Source organism: Bombus huntii, chromosome 3 (genome assembly GCF_024542735.1).
Source record: "Bombus huntii isolate Logan2020A chromosome 3, iyBomHunt1.1, whole genome shotgun sequence".
In the NCBI taxonomy this organism is placed as follows: domain Eukaryota; kingdom Metazoa; phylum Arthropoda; class Insecta; order Hymenoptera; family Apidae; genus Bombus; species Bombus huntii.
In genome coordinates, this window is record NC_066240.1 from 12,396,864 (window position 1) to 12,414,347 (window position 17,484).

Genomic DNA, 17,484 nt, shown 5'->3' on the forward strand with positions numbered 1-17,484 from the left:
GGAGCAACACTGCGGCAAAAAGGATCGACAAGAACTCGTTCGGTTCGTTTGTACTTCGTAGCCAACGGCCAAGCTTCCAAGTAACACCTGCGACTTCCGTTTTACGAGAAAACCGTGTACGCCGCAAGAAACGGACCGATTAATCCGCGAGACAGTGGCTGATCGATCGCAGCCACTCGAAGGCCGATTTCCATCGGTTAAAAGTGGGTTGGCCCGGTTCGAACGGTAACAGAAATCGTTGTTCGCGTACCAACGATGACGCGACGGTACTCGATCGTTAATGATGGCCCACCCTGTCTTTCTGGAAATCGCAAAAACGAGACGCCACGAGGGGAAAACTGGTTTCATTTAGAAGTCTTTCTCTTTCTCTCACTCGCTCGCTCGCTACGTCTCTGTTCGACGAATTTAAAAACTCACCGGCCGCTTGGAAGGTTCCGGGCCCTGTCTGATGATCTCCAAGGGTGCGGGTATCGAGGGCCTTCCCAGGTACCAATCCTCCCGTGGATTGTAGTTATCCAGAAGCTTCAGCAGGCGTGGCACGTTCACGTAATTATCGTCGTCGAAGTGGCAGAACCACCTGAAACAGAGTCAGAGTATCGCTCGATTTAATGTCCCTGATTCGTTCGTCCTTTCGCGTCGATAGAAACGTATCCAGTTTCTCAGACGGGTTCGATTATTCGTACGGGCAGATCCTAATAAAATTACCGTTTTAATGGCACTTTATTATCGATGAGTTTTTCCTTGAAAAGGATCGTAGATGTATAGCGGAGGAGAATTTTTAAAAGGCCACGTTTACGAGATCCATCTATTCGTCTATCTATTCGAATTAAAAGCTTTCCATTCCTCTCGTTCTTTTTAATTATTTCATCGTGTACGTGTGACATTTAATTCACGTTATAATATGTACTCTACTTCATAATGTACATTAAGTAGAGTTTGCCAGTTGCACTTTGCCATGTCAATTTAAACCGAGCGCTTCGACGACTGCGCCTGCTTCTTTTCTATCGGTTTATTATACAAATCGATTAGTTCGTTCGCGTCACATGCACGTTACCATGTAAAATATTAAAGAAGATAAAATTTGTTAGAGTTTTCCGATGATCGTAACGAGTATATAGGTGTCCTAAAATACTCATAGTTGGCGATGAAGATCGTGAAAAGTGACCATAGATACTTACGAGCGACGGTGTAGGTATTTAAAAATCGCGTAGTCGTATCGTCGCTCCAGTTCTTAACTTTTCTATCCACGCTAGTTCGTAACTGAGAAGACTGACTTTGAAGTTTACGAAGTTTCGTATTACTATCGATGTTATTGTGAGTTTAATGTTTGTCGTTAATGTGAACTTAATATTATTTTGTACGGACTTAGAGGACTTGGGAGAACCGAATATTTGTCGCTTTCCAAATGGAATTTTCATCATACCGAGTCGAGTAGAAAGTTCGTTTCGCTTTTTGTCGGAAGATGAAATTGACTGCAATTAGTTGCGGATATCTTCGGTATTGTCTACATAATTCACTACGTTCCGCCGTTAATTCAAATACAATTTCGCTTTTGTATTTTGCATGCTGTTCGTCAGTTTAAAAGCTGGGCAACGATGAAATGCATTTTCGGCGTACCAAGCTTTCCTCCTTTTAAGAAGAGAAAAAACGAGGAACTGTAACTGAAAGACAGATTCGTACGGGGAAGATGCAATGCAACAACAAGCGTGCCATGATCGTACAGAAATTTGCCAGATTCCCCGTGCAGGAAATTTCAATCTCGACGATGCACCACGTCCAGCACGGCCGATCAACCTCGATAACGACAACATCGTAGCTCCGATGAAAGAAAGCGCGCACGTTATACCACACTGCGATCGCACACATTCTCAGAATATTACAAAGATCCGCGGTGAACTATGTTTTTGATCGATAAGCTAACACCAACCAGACTTCTCTGATTCAACCGGAAAAACTGCACGAACGTTTTGTTGAAGCCAACGTTGTCGCGAATTTGTATTCCTTGCACCGACATGACATACGTTCAGATCGGCTAATTACGTTCTTCTGAAAAATGTAATTAACATAGTTAGGAACTAACGCGACGATATTTTGGGTTGGCAACTAAGTGATTGCGGATTTTGTCAATACCGCCTAATGACAAAATCTTTTAGGCCTTTATTCACGAAAATAATTAAGTATAATATTACAATGAAGCGAATTATATGCCTGCTTTGCGGACTTGAGAGCAGCGTTCGACAGGCTAAACAGAGAGAAACTGGAGGAGAAAATAAGGAAAATGGAGATTAACGAAAAACTAATCCGAAGGATCAGAGAAATATACGAAGAAACAAGGAACGTAGTGAGAGTCAAGAACCACAACACAAGAGAATTTTGGACTGTGAGGAGGGTCAGACAAGGGTGCCCGTTGGGCCCGACGTTATTCAATACAACGAAGTAGCAAAGTTAAAATAGTTGTTCAAACCACGGCCAAACTATACGCAAGACTCAAGACTAGTCTCGTGGTCGAATGCTTGCACTTTTTACATGTTGCGTTTGTAGGTATTGGAGGGGCAAGGAGAGGATGATCCTGATTACCCTACGTAATGGGGAAAGTATAATGTTGGACCATGTGCAAAGGCCGTTTTTTTTTTTATTTACAATCAATTCTCGTTGAGAATTTTAAGTAACTTCATTTGGCGTGGTACAATAGCTTGGTTTATAATAATTTATATTATGTTGATTCTAGTTGAATCTAATGCTTCAATCTAAAGGGTATTTTCTTTTTAGTCTGCGGACCTGGTCCGTCGTGTCAAGTAGTTGGGTGAGTAATGGGTTGTGGTCAAAACCTAGCAGTTCGCTGTCATGTAGTATGGAACGACGTGGATTTAGATATGGTCGTTGTCACGAGAACTTGGTCGTCTATTTATACTAGCGGAGGTACCCAAGGGTTTGAACTCGTCGCCGTGGTATATTGCACGTAGCCGCGAAATTGCTTTGTCCAGAGTTTGTTTATTGCATACGTGCGTCGTACAGTGTTAATCCTCAGTGGCAAAACTACTACGTGAGGTATCTTCGTATCGCGACGTCGTGTAGCGCATATGCAGCTACGCGTCCTAAGACGCATATGCCGCTACAATTCGCCGATTGTCCGCCCTTATTGCGCCGCTGTCTAGACCAGGACCAGATAAGAGGATGATTTTGTCACCGACGCACTTCAAAACCGATGGACCGATGACGAAGTGCCTAACGAGCCATCGATATGTTCGAGAATGTTCGAGAAGAAGGCGTGCGTGGCAATGGTCGCGGGCGCCTAACAAACGCGTGGATAGTGGGATATCGAGGGGTGACAAAGGAAAAAGAATCAGATCCGATGGAAAGTCGAGTTGTAGGAGCTTCAGTCTTGGAAAGTCACGGCTAGAGTTCGGAAGTACACTGTCATTAGTGTAAACAAGGTGTTAACAAATAAATTCTCTCTTTTGTTATTTTCATCTTCGATTTCTTTTTCTTTATTTTACGTGACAATTTCATCGAGCGTAGACGAAGAAGAAGAAGAAGAAGGGAGAAAGGGAAGACGAAGGAAGGACGAACGATAAAAAAATCGGGATGCATCTTATCGTTTGCAAAGTGGCTGACATCGAAACGCAATCGCGAACAGGGATTTCCCAGAAGGCAGAGCCGCGGAAGGAGGGCAGAGACGGTGACAGGGAGCATAAACGGTCGTACAAAGCGTACGATAGGCAAAATAAAATGCCTCTAACGAACGGTTCCCTCCGCGGCGCGCCATTAGCGCTACCGGGTGGCCACGGTCGCTCGATACGTACCTGTCGCGAGTAACCGGCATCGTTAATACACCTGAATTCCAGCTTAATGGCGTACCTCCGCTGTACCAACGACAGAAACGACCGAGGCGACTCGGTTCGTATACGCCGACACGATCGTATCTACCGCGCGAACCGGAACGATACTCTTTCACTGTGACAATGCGACTGCGGTTGCACGCGGAATAATCGAAGAGCGCGCTCGTGCAAGAGCGTTTCATAAGTGAGAAAATTGAAAAACTTTGATTCTTCGGTTGGAATATGTTTCAGGGTTCCAACGAGACCGCAGTGTAGATTTTCAGCGGAATTTCACTTTCTAAATTGTTAAGGGCACTTTGAGAAGCGTGTTCCATGTCGGGAAAGTTTCTTTCCTTTTGTAAGGAAATAATGGATGCACGACATTTTCCGTTTTATACTATTTTATCGAATTACGTATGATCCATTTTGTTCTATCAAAGCAAAGATCACAATGTGGCAACAAACCAAAACAAACCATCAACGATCGGCAGATGAAACAAAAGCAGACACAAGACTCGACCGATCGAATTCGGTAGGATCGATCATTAGTATCCATCGAGCGATTTCGTACGGATATTAATGGACCGCGAGTCGTGACGGAAAGCTCGCGGCTGGCTGTATAGATCAGCGTCTGAACATCGATTCATCATCGAACGTCGACGTATCGCTAAATTGCCGTTGGTCTAATGATTTCCGATCGGCGGAGAAAGTCGCTTAATAGTTTCTGTTCGCCAGCTGCCTCGCACAGAGGGTGGCTCGTTCCGCTTGCGACGCGGTATTTAATTAAATGTGGCGTTTAAGATTTTTACGAGTTATCCCGAGCGCGGATCAAAGAGCCCGAAGTGTGGAAACTCGCAGCACGATCCCGAGCCAGCCGGTTTACGTTGCTCCAACGAGCTTTAATTACAAGTTCGACTGTATCTTCGACGATCTTGTATCGCGCGAGCGTCCGCTATTTTCTCGTTTCGCCTAGAAAACAAAACCAGAATTGCTGTTGCCGTCGATCTTCTACCCTTTCGCGTTCGTTCGCGTCGCTGTGTCGCGATTGCCCGCTGCCTGTCGCACAGTCGAGCCTCGGTAACTCGAATCTCAAAGGAAGAACCAAAGTCTCCGAGTTACCGAGCTTTTTCGCCTTATCGGATTTTTCGAGTAGGAGAGGCGCGACAAACCGGAAGAACCGAGAGAAGCTTCGTACAAGGATCGATGTTTTCGTGGAATCGTAGAAACGCGAAGAAAGACAAATTGAATTTTCGCAGCTGAATTATTTATTCGCGACGGTAAACGAATTCGTGGAATAGCTCGGATGCGAGCCAATACTTCGATGCAAGATGTGGATATGCATATTCAACGAAGTATACGGTGTGTACAAAAGACATTTTGGATTTTTCGATGAAGCGTTTCTTGTGGCAACCGCTGCGCGTTTTCGTAATATCTACTACACCAAATTACACGAAAGATACACTTCGAACTAATTAATTGACATAAATGATACAATAAGTACGATGCTGTACGAATACTTTTCCTAACCATCGCACCTGTTGCTTCCAGTTAGTAGAGAAATGTTTTGCTTACGTACATCGAACGTTTTATTTCGTATTTATAGAAATAAGCTTCGACTTTTTCCTCGGAGCAAACGTGACGAACAAATTGCGGGCTTATAAAGGCTGTCGCGTTATCGACGCTCCACTATGAAAGTAATTAATCCCGGGAACGAATCGTGGCACGGCAGAAACAGTCGAAATAAAACTAGTCCGATTCGAAAACGGAGAGACGAGCAGGGGCGCTAACTTTAATACGACTTCCTCGAGGAATCGACGACCCATTAATTCGGCCGTTAAAGCCACGAACGAGCCGCGCCGATTCGATCTTGGTCCGGATAAAAACGAACGAGGCTTCGCACCTTTATTTTCTTCGCCCCATCACCCGAACCGCGGTCTAATATATATGCAGATTGCAGGTACAAGGTGCGCACGAGGTTTGCACGCGGCGGCACCGCTTTTTCCACCAGCCGCGCACCGATACATTCGTAAGAAATTTTGTTCGACAAATACACCAGCAACGGGCCAACACGAACAACCATTCGCTTTCTTCCAACTTATTTTCGCACACCGTGATGATATTCCGATGAGAATAGAAAAGTCGGCGCGAGGATAGTTGAGAACGACGTTACAGCATCGCGAATTCCAGAGAATTTCGAAGGTTCCGCGGAAGATCGTAGAACTCGAGTAACTTTGCGTGGTTTCTAGATATCGCAATTGTCCGGTTTATCGCGTGTATCACACGTGCGCGAGCAACGAGGCGGCAAATTGCCATCGAGACACGGCCGGAAGCTTAATGAGTCGCGGGTGTGGCCGTCTCGTTAATTGCCGCGTAGAACAGCCGCGCAAACTTGACCGAATTACGCTTTCGCGGCGAGCTGACGCGGCTCCGCGAGCTTCTCGACGTCGATGGTTTCGCGTTTCTCTATCGAACCACGAGATCCGATCGTGCGTGAATAAATGACGGTCGAAGGCAAAAATCGTTGCGGGCAGCCGTACAACTCTTCTTCGAGCAGGTGCGTTTACTGCGGTTGCGGGTTTTCAGAGTGCTTCTTAAGAATGTAAGAATCGGGCTAGACGCTTGGTTTTCTTTTAAGCAACGAGTTTCTTCCCCGAGTTTCTCGTCTCTTTTGATCCTTCGACAAACGGTATAATAAAACGATGGAAATGGATTTACGGAATAATTATTTCTGTACCGGTGATTGTCAGCCAGATTTCTGCTATTCAACGCAGAAAAGATATAGCTTCGATCTTTTATGGCTGATACACGTTATTTATTGTCGAGGTACGCTCAGACAATTAGTAATATACTGTCAACGTTTCGAGGTTCTCAATGAAAATGCGACTTATTAACGAATCTGACGATATTTTATTGTCAATGTATATCGACCCTTTTAGTTGGGAAATCGTTGAGAATTTTGGACCTTAATTGCCGAAATAATGGCACAGGAACGCTAAATTTACACTTAGACTTTATATTAGAATTATTATATATTTATTTGATAAACGATTTCAAAGATATTCATTGATACACACTTGCACGTACATGTATCACTGCTACGTGGTCAATCTAGTCTAGCACATAAAATTATACATATCTCGATAGAAATATCAACCAGTTGGCTAGTATATCGACGAGTATACTCGTCACGAAGAAACAGCAACAGTTTGTGTTACGACGAGCCTTGTCAATAATAAAATTCAAAAATAAAATGGTCAGTTCTAGGTTGTAACAGGCACGCATACTCTGTGCTCGACGAGTATACTCGTCGTCGCTTACATTTTGAGGAACATGATAAGTATTCTTACATACTTCCCAAAGAGGCCGCAACAGCTAACTGTTTGAGATTAACGGTGCGATATAGATTTGTATAGATCTCGAGAGCAGAAATAGAAGTATAGGTTGATAAAAAAAAAAAAAGAAAAGTTTCCAAGAGGGAGCAAGGTGAAATAATGGAAGTCGGAGATTTTTCAGCATTTTCAATTTCCCATTGGACAAAATTGTCTAGGATTATTAAGGACTAGAGTAAATAAAACCTTCAGCCGATAGAGTCAATGGGAAATTAATGAACAATTTAGCTGGAAACACGCTTTATCTCGATCGAGTATTGATACTACGCGTATTTCCACGACCACAGACCAAAATAAATTCCGTTCTCTGTATACATACGTACGGTTTAAGTTAAATCGTACTTCTACGTATCGCGGTTCTCAATGATCCTGGAGGAAAATTGGTTGCAGCTGAAGCCTAGTGGATTCAAGAATAAATTTGACGCGTATATGCGCGAGTAGCTGAAGTGGAAGTTGTGCGTGGAAAAGGCGTGTGATATCGAGAAGATTGGATCGTGGAGCAGGTTGAAGTAACTGGATCGACCACGTAAGTATTATGTATGTTTAATGGTGGAGGTCGTGCAGTGCTTTTGATTTCTACTAATTTGCCGTATTTACTACGGAATTACGACACTGCTTTTATTAACTTTAAACTCGTTATCTGAGGTCTGATCGTTTACTCGTTCACAGACTCCATTTTACGAACATTGTATCATATTATATATCAATTTGCAGCGATTACGATCTTCCGATCTAATTAAAATTACCTGACCGAGAAGCGTTCGAAAGTGTCACACAGTAAAGTGTGTATAAATGGATCCAATCTTTTGCGTGTATCCTTTTATTCGAAATTAATTCAACCTCGAGACACTCTGATCGGCTCAATCGTGCATCGTGCGTCTTTGAATCGATGATTATTCTTCATCTTTGCTTCTTGCGATCTTTGCAGTCTTGCACATTGAATATTTCGCACCTTTGCATTTTGCATATATTTTGCATCTTTACATTAAATATATATATGTGTGTGTGTAGGTATCGTGGACGAGGGGCCTGGGGAATGTCGTGCGAATTATAAACAAGCGGTTGCTGAATTGCGGTACGAGTTGAGAAGTCAGAGAGTGCGAATTGCGTCTTAACAGTTGTCTTAATTATAATACGTTATTGTGATTAATTCATGTTAAATAACCATCGATTCCTGTTTAATCAACATCTGTTTAATCCATTCATTGTAAATAAACTAATTGTAGTACAAAGATACGACATATATTAATTTTATTTTATTGAATTAGCTATGATCCATTTCGTTCTTATTACGTTCGTGCATAATTCAATAAACCAATATAAAACAAAAACGTTATTTGTGTATATATATTATATATATTTATTTATTTATTTCGTTTAAAATTTCTTTCGTTTCATAAAGTGACAATAGATGAACAACAATTTCTGTTTCATATTATTTTATTGAATTAGGTACAATCCGTTTCGTTCCATTTCTATTATTACGTTCGTGCATAATTCAATAAAAAAATAAATTCAAAAGAACATTGTGCGTCTATTGTTTCCTTATAAAACGAAAGAAACTGTTCGGGCAACCTAATATATACAGGGTGGTTGGTAACTGGTGGTACACGCGGAAAGGGGGTGATTCTACGCGAAAAAAGAAGTCGAAAATATAGAATACAAATTTTTTGTTCGAGGCTTTGTTTTCGAGAAAATCAACTTTGAATTTTGGCTCGGTACGCGTGCACTCTATCGCGTCTCGTTATAACGGATCTCACTGTAGATCGTCGTCTCGATTGACGTTATTTTTTTAATTTTTAAAATTTTTAAATCTTTAAATCTTTAAATTTTTAAATTTTTAAATTTTTAAATTTTTAAATTTTCAAATTTTTAAATTTTTATTCTACATTTTCGACTTCTTTTTCGCGTAGAATCACCCCCTTTCCGCTTGTACCACCAATTACCAACCACCCCGTATATTATATTATACCCTGTATATTATATTATAATATATGCCTCTCATCGTATTTCGCATCCTTGGATCTTCGCATTTTTGCATACGTCGGATCCTCGTATTTTGCGTTTCGGCATCCCCCACGCGCCTTTACCTCGTGTCGTTCGGTGATTTCGAAAGAAAGCGACTACGAGTTTCACGGTAATCAATCGGTTAGGCGCTGAGCGCGGAGACCGACTTTTTGTCGCGGGAGCAAATCGGCGCCGACTTTCACGACGTTTACGATCGCAATTAGCCGGTTGATACTCGTACGTTCGAAAGTCACGACAGGGAATCGACAACTGACGCGACGCTGACTTTTTCGCCGCCTTAATGACACCGCCTCAACAGCTCGAGCCTGTCGAGGTGCGAAAAGAAGCGGAGCCAACACCTGCGCCAGTCGCCGTTTGATTTCCGACGATTTATCCAAGGCTGATTTCGAACGGTGACAAGAAATCCGTGTTTATTCGCTGTGAGAACACGTTTCGTGACTCTACCTGTAAATTCGTTGCAATTAGAACCGGATGCAGAGGTTTTTACGACTTTCTGCGCTCTTACGCTTGATCGCCCGTACAGGCGCTCGTATTATTCCGCTTTCGTTCTCGCAGGAAAGCGAGCGACGAACGAACATACTTCGAACAAGAAACGCACGACTCGACGTCGTTCTGCACGTAGAACGTCTGTATAAAAGACTGACCTACCGATGCTTCGAACAAACGAAACGAATTTCAAACTTTCTTCTTCCGTCCATCGCTGCAATCTCGCTTCGAATACCGCGTATTCTAACGAACAAGATCTCGAGCGCCGCGTATCGAATTTTCTACGCCATTTTCCAAACACGTTTCCTGCAACCTTCTTCGACCAAGGGGTCCACTCACCGAGCAAAGCACACCTGGCCGAAGGAAATCGAAGTCGCGATCACGATGCGTGAAGAACGTTTCGGTGAGCGAACAACCTGCCCTTGTGTGTGTGTGTGTGTGTGTGTGTGCGTTGTTTCGCGATAACGCTCCCCTGGATAGTGTCCAGAAGGAGGATCCAGAATCGTGGGAAACTCGCCGTTAAGTACGCGTGTCAATGGCCCTCTGAAAGGCCGAAACGCTCGGCCACGCGTGCACCGACACGTGCTTGCCCCCGTTTTCAACGCCGCGTGCCTAATGTCCGTGTGCAAACAGGGATGGAAAAGAGTAAACGGGGTGGTGACTGCGCCCGGACTACTTTTGTGGGAATTGTTCGGCGCCAGATTCCCATCGACACTGGCATCGTCGACTTTTCTGGGCTGTGACGATGAAACGAAGTCGACGAGGGAGATGAATCGACGTGGAAAGTGCCGCTTCGATGCTACACATCTTCTTTCGATACTTGATCTTTTGCAATTTTTATTTTGCGCATTTACGAAAACTTCGAAGCTGCAAAAACGCACGCAATACGCAAAACCGTATTACATATCGAAAATATTCAGTTGCTTACGATATTTAGTAAATGAAATCTACCCAAGTTCCATTTCTCAATACTTTGATTGCCAAGCCGAAATCACGTGTTTCGCACAGAGCGTCTAGTGTTTTAACACAGTGCACCGTTAGATGCGAGATTCGTCCCCATTTTTTTTTTCATTCGTGTTCTAATAAAAATATGCAAATTCGGTAATAGATATGACATAAGAATTAACAACCATCAAAACCCACTAGTTACTCGATTACTTGACACGATGGATCAGATCCGCAGGCTAAAAAGACATTATCCTGTAGATTTAAACATTAGATTCGGCTAGAATCAAATATACGATAATAATGTATTATTCGCGTTATAGTACCACACCAGAATAATTTACTCATAATTCTCAATGAGAATTGATTGTAAACTATTTCCAAATAAAAAGAAATGTTCTAATAAAAATATTCAATTGTCCAGTGAGGCACTTTTTACTTTAAAGTATCTTCTATTTATCGGTTACATTCAAAATACCCTAACTGTCAATTTTCATTCTCAATGAGAACTGATTGTAAACTATTTCCAAATAAAGAAAATGTTCCAATAAAAATATTTAATTGTTCAATGGGACACTTTTTATTTCAAAGCATCTTCTATTTATCGGTTACATTCAAAATACCCTAACTGTCAATTTTCATTCTCAATGAGAACTGATTGTAAACTATTTCTAAATAAAAAGAAATGTTCTAATAAAAATATTTAATTGTTCAATGGGACACTTTTTATTTCAAAGCATCTTCTATTTATCGGTTACATTCAAAATACCCTAACTGTCAATTTTCATTCTCAATGAGAATTGATTGTAAACTATTTCCAAATAAAAAGAAATGTTCTAATAAAAATATTTAATTGTCCAGTGAGGCACTTTTTACTTTAAAGTATCTTCTATTTATCGGTTATATTCAAAATACCCTAACTGTCAATTTTCATTCTCAATGAGAACTGATTGTAAACTATTTCTAAATAAAAAGAAATGTTCTAATAAAAATATTTAATTGTTCAATGGGACACTTTTTATTTCAAAGCATCTTCTATTTATCGGTTACATTCAAAATACCCTAACTGTCAATTTTCATTCTCAATGAGAACTGATTGTAAACTATTTCTAAATAAAAAGAAATGTTCTAATAAAAATATTTAATTGTTCAATGGGACACTTTTTATTTCAAAGCATCTTCTATTTATCGGTTACATTCAAAATACCCTAACTGTCAATTTTCATTCTCAATGAGAACTGATTGTAAACTATTTCTAAATAAAAAGAAATGTTCTAATAAAAATATTTAATTGTTCAATGGGACACTTTTTATTTCAAAGCATCTTCTATTTATCGGTTACATTCAAAATACCCTAACTGTCAATTTTCATTCTCAATGAGAACTGATTGTAAACTATTTCTAAATAAAAAGAAATGTTCTAATAAAAATATTTAATTGTTCAATGGGACACTTTTTATTTCAAAGCATCTTCTATTTATCAGTTACATTCAAAATACCCTAACTGTCAATTTTCATTCTCAATGAGAACTGATTGTAAACTATTTCCAAATAAAAAGAAATGTTCTAATAAAAATATTTAATTGTTCAATGGGACACTTTTTATTTCAAAGCATCTTCTATTTAGCGGTTATATTCAAAATACCCTAACTGTCAATTTTCATTCAATTTTTACAATTGTAAGAAGTTGAAGCGCTCCGGTCAGCAATGACCACAGGAGAAAACGTATGACCAACGTGGCAGTCAAAGTGTTAATCTACATTCGCAAAAATATGAATTCACATCGATATTCACAGTCTAGTTATGATATTACGTTGTCCCAGAAGTTTCTTTCGTTTCATATTATTTTATTAAATTACGTACGATCCGTTCTGTTCTATTACGATTATTATTATTTCCCTATAAAACGAGAGAAACTTTTCGCACAATATTTTGGATATTTCGTATAATCTCGAACATCGTATGCACCGTGCAAAACTTATCACACGTAGCGTTCGATTTCCGATTCGCCGAGCAATCGCCGAACGACGATGCTCGTTTAAGCCGACCATCCACGAAGCGTCGCCTCGTACAAGCGTAAGCGTAATCCGTTAAACGCGACGATACGTCTACGTGGAGTCTACGAAGCGCACAGTGACGTACGTTTTGTCTCGCTATTAAAATAGTATTCCAGCGACGAGCAACACGCCTTCGTCGTGGATCGTCACGTTCGCTTATAGCTGCAACGTACGCCACGCTACCGACGAAGTTAACGCCAGTGAACGCGAGGAAAAGGAGTAGCGACGAGAACGGTTCGCTGCAGTTTCATGGACAGCTGCCTATTACTTGACGATGATCGCCGCATACGAGCGTACTGTTAACGCGAACGCGTCTGCTTCTAAAGTAAAGGGACGCTTCGCTGCTTTCTATTTTACTAAATTTGACTAAAACGATCGCTCGTTAGATTCAGAGTTTGATGTCCAAACACGGCCAGCGGTTTGGTCAAACAGGCAAGCGGAGCCGAATTTGCGCTGTGTTCGCTTCGCAGGATCACCGCCGATGAAACGAGGACGAGAACGACGTATTCCGATGAATCATCGAAAGCGAAACGGTGTAAATTCGGCTTTGCACGCTACTTGGCTAAACTACCGCACGTGCGTCTGTGTCAGGTTTATTCGCGATTGATCGGTTATCGATCGATCTCGTGGCGGCTATCGAAAAGGTCAGGGCTGACGTGTGCCGCGCGCTCGAAACGGGCGTGGCGCTCACGACTGGCGGATTAAATCGTGATCCGTGCCGGGGCCACGACCCGTTCGTGTAAAAGCAATCGCCTTCGTGCGTCCATCGGTCCGGCATTATAAATGGATAGTCGCGAAGAAGGAAATTAAAGCGGCGCGGACATGCCACGGACGAGCCAGCTATCTCCCTCGGCCATCTATAATTTCTCGAAAGCAATTGTTCGATGGTTTCTCTATTGAGCAAGTAGACCTCGTTTCGTGACTGATTTTTAGTAGATACCATCGGTGTACCGTTGCTACGGCGATACAGGCGAATTTATCGACTGCTTCCGTTAACGGATTCTCTTGCCTTTTCAGACGTAAAACATATATTCCAAGTTTTTATATTATTACGTTATACAGGGTGGTTGGTAACTGGTGGTACAAGCGCAAAGGGGATGATTCTACGCGAAAAAAGAAGTCGAAAATGTGGAATAAAAATTTTTCGTTCGAGGCTTTGTTTTCGAGAAAATCGACTTTGAATTTTGGCTCGGTACGCGTGCACTTTATCGCGTTTCGTTATAACGGATCTCACTGTAGATCGTTGTCTCGATGGAAAAATTAAAAAAAAAAGAAAAAAATTTTTATTCTATATATTCGACTTATTTTTTCGCGTAGAAACACCCCTTTTCCGCTTGTTCCGATTGCCCGAAAAGTTTCTTTCGTTTTATAAGGAAGCAATAGACGCACAATGTTCTTTTGAATTTATTTTTTTATTGAATTATGCACGAACGTAATAATAGAAGTAGAACGAAACGGAGTGTACCTAATTCAATTGTTTTAAATGTTTCCATCGAGACAACGATCTACAGTGAGATCCGTTATAACGAGACGTGACAAAGTGCACCCGTACCGAGCCAAAATTCAAAGTCGATTTTCTCGAAAACAAAGCCTCGAACGAAAAATTTTTATTCTATATTTTCGACTCCTTTTTTCGCGTAGAATCACTCCCTTTCCGCTTGTACCACCAGTTACCAACCACCCTGTATAATTTCGTTGCTTATTTTCCATCTCGCTCTTCGCTACTCTCAACGAGCAGAAACGCTTCTGACGTATGAAATTTTCGTATAAAATTCAAAGGGAAAATATCTCAATATCTCGGTAACGACTTCTTCCTAGTTTCCTCGGATCTGACAAAATTCTTAACAACGGTTACAAGCGATCGTAATCGTCGGAAAAATACTTAAATATCAGGAATATGTAACAGAATACGAAGAGGAAGAATACGGCGAAAGACCAGGTTTTTTCAATTAAACACACAATTTTGAAATTATACAGTCGGTTCTACATTGATCGATTCTGCTGTTTAAAGCGCTCCTCTGTACGTTCGCAGGATTAACATGTATTTTGGAAACATATCAAAAGCGATCGTCTGCTGAATCGTTTTGTACAATCTATCGATTCATTGTATATCCTTAAACTGTCCAACGATACGCACCGCGCCATATCAAAATAAGAAAAATCGAGCAAACCTCTCGTGTTCTCTATGCGCTCCTCGGATAGCCAGGTTTCTTAAAAATGCCTGCCACTATCGTTGCGACGATGTCGCGCGTGCTTTACGGCTTTTGCACGATACTGGAAATAAATCGTGCGAATAATCGCGCCAGTATTTTACCCACCACAATTACGATATTATCTAAATTGCAAAAGAGAGGAGGTCGAGAAGAGAGGGCAACAAGCCGCACCCTCGCGAATCTCCGGCAGAGCCACGAAACTGTCAAAAATCTCATTACCCCGAGCAACCTATCGAACGAATCAAAAATCGCTCACGCCAGTCGTGAACGACCGAAAATTGCAACCGCGATTGCATCGTCGATGTTGCGCTTTCTGGCCGACCCCCGGCAACACGAAAGCAAACAGACGAAAAGGGGTAAAAGAAATACGAGAGAAGGAAGAGGCAACGTCGAAGCGAAGACGAAGAGAGGAGAGACGGGCAATTTTCTCTACGTGTAATTTCACCTGTTGCGAGCATCCGGCGCGAATCCGATCGCTCGGCTCGATTTGTAAAGGTAACGAGCCGTCTCGAATAATCTCGCTCCATTATCGCCGGCTACCGATTGGACACTCGATTCGACCCCGTTGCGAATTCCAACTATGTATGCTGCTCTGTGATCCCTCTTCGAATGCCTCTCGCTACTTCAAAAGCCTTGGTATTTCACAATGCGACTCGAAACTTGGAATTCTCCATTAAAATCGATGGAATGGCAGATTTTTTTTTTTTTTTTTTTTTTTGTTTGTTTGTTTATAGCGTTTGAAGTAAAATAGGCAGATGGTAGACGTTGCTCTATCGTCGAGTCTCGCGAATTATCGAATATAATGGAAAGGAAGAAAATATGCGAACGTGGGAAGAATTTTTCTAATTCTACAGCGACGCTTTCGATAAACGAGTCGTTCACGACCGAAACTGGTTAAATGGACGTTTTCACATCGCTCAACCAGTTAACTGTTTTTGACGAGTATACTCGTCGCGAGGAAACGACGATACTTTGCGTTCGGACGAGCCCCGTCAGTAATAAAATTCAAAAATAAAACGTTTCGTTGCAACTTAACTCTATGTTATAACAAGCAGACATACTTCTTGCTCGACGAGTATACTCGTCGTCGCTTACTCTTCCCCACACCTTTCACGTACGCGCTTTTCAAAGTGTTCGCTAACTGGTCCAACCTCAGTGCCAGAGCACTCGATCCACGTTGGTTTCATCGATTTTCGTTATCTTTATCGACTGTTCTATTAACTGAGCTGGCAACTAAGCGACTGGAATAAGAAGCAGCGAGACTCGCTGAATATATCGACGTTACCTACTTTGGTTAAACGTACGACAGCTTCTGCGGTAAATAAAATTCCAAATAGCAGCGATAAACTTGAATTAGAATACTCGTATCGAAGTTTCGTTCATCGAGCAACTATAATTCTGCAGACGATGTTCCATAATAATTACGCTGAACCAGGATAATGTTAGACGAAGTTAGGTAGATTATTCCGAAGATCGGCTTTCGAGATGTGGAGAAACTGGATGGAACTGGGAGGAATTCTCGAGGACAATTAGTATCATCGAAGAGGAAGCAAAGAAGAAGGGAAAGAGAGACGCCGAAGGCGGGTAACATCTTGCAGACGGCGGTCGATTAGTCACCCGATACAGGTGAGGCCAGTCGAGACCGGAAACATCGCTTTATCGACCGAATTGTAACGAACAAGACCTCGCTCGTCGTCGATTTCCTCTCGCCAAGTCGGTCGCAACTTCCTACCCCCTTTCTGTATTGTTTCGATCATCTTTAAACTTTCGCATCCTACTCAACGTCTTTTGCTCGTTTCTGGCTTGGGCGGAAAAACTACCGTACGCGGAGTTTAATGCACCGCATGAGATACGTTTGGTCGTGTGGCTCTGAAAACACGTTTCCTTCTCTTAGATGTTTTCTTAGATTTCTTAGATCTCATCTGGAATTTTTCTTTAAATCTACGGTGATTGTGAAATGTCAAATACTTTATATCCATCGTAGGATCGATCTATTTGGACGATTATTTATTATTTTTACCATTTACCTTTACCACGCGTAAGAATTACGGCAATTCGTTGCTAGTCACGTAATTATTCTTATCTATTAACAGAAATTGAGAATAGGCGAATTTACGTAAAGTTAGACGAGCAAAAGGAATAACAACGAACGTACGATTTTAATGAAAATTTTGAAAGTTTCACCTGGTCCGATAAAGTTAGCATTAACCTCGATACACGGCAGTCTACTACTGTAATGAGTTTACGTTTGCTTAAACGTACAGAGACGCGAGCAAACCAGGTACAACTCGTTGCGATTTCTCGATCGACACAAACGCTTCGCGCTATCTGGAAACAATGGAAACTTACGCCACTTCGGAAACAAACGACGCACCTATCGTCCGCTTAAAAATCCAATACCAATAGGTAAACGACCATATCCAAAAATCCAACCTACCACGACTCTCGTCTTTTTAATCCTGCGCCACGGTAAGATCGCAACGCGCTGTCGCTTTAATCCACGGTGAAAGGGTTAATATGAAAAAAAGTTGGTACGCACACTATCGTA

At 41.7% G+C, this 17,484-nt stretch overlaps 1 protein-coding gene across 3 annotated transcripts in view; it reads right to left on the reverse strand.

The window, feature by feature from the left end:
* Window positions 1–17,484, reverse strand: part of LOC126863638 (fringe glycosyltransferase) — a 132,837-nt gene that overhangs the window by 73,464 nt on the left and 41,889 nt on the right. For all 3 annotated transcript variants that reach the window (XM_050614016.1, XM_050614017.1, XM_050614018.1), the window contains one exon: window positions 418–577. In XM_050614016.1, coding sequence (XP_050469973.1) covers window positions 418–577 — 160 coding nt within the window. The remainder of the gene's footprint in view (window positions 1–417; window positions 578–17,484) is intronic.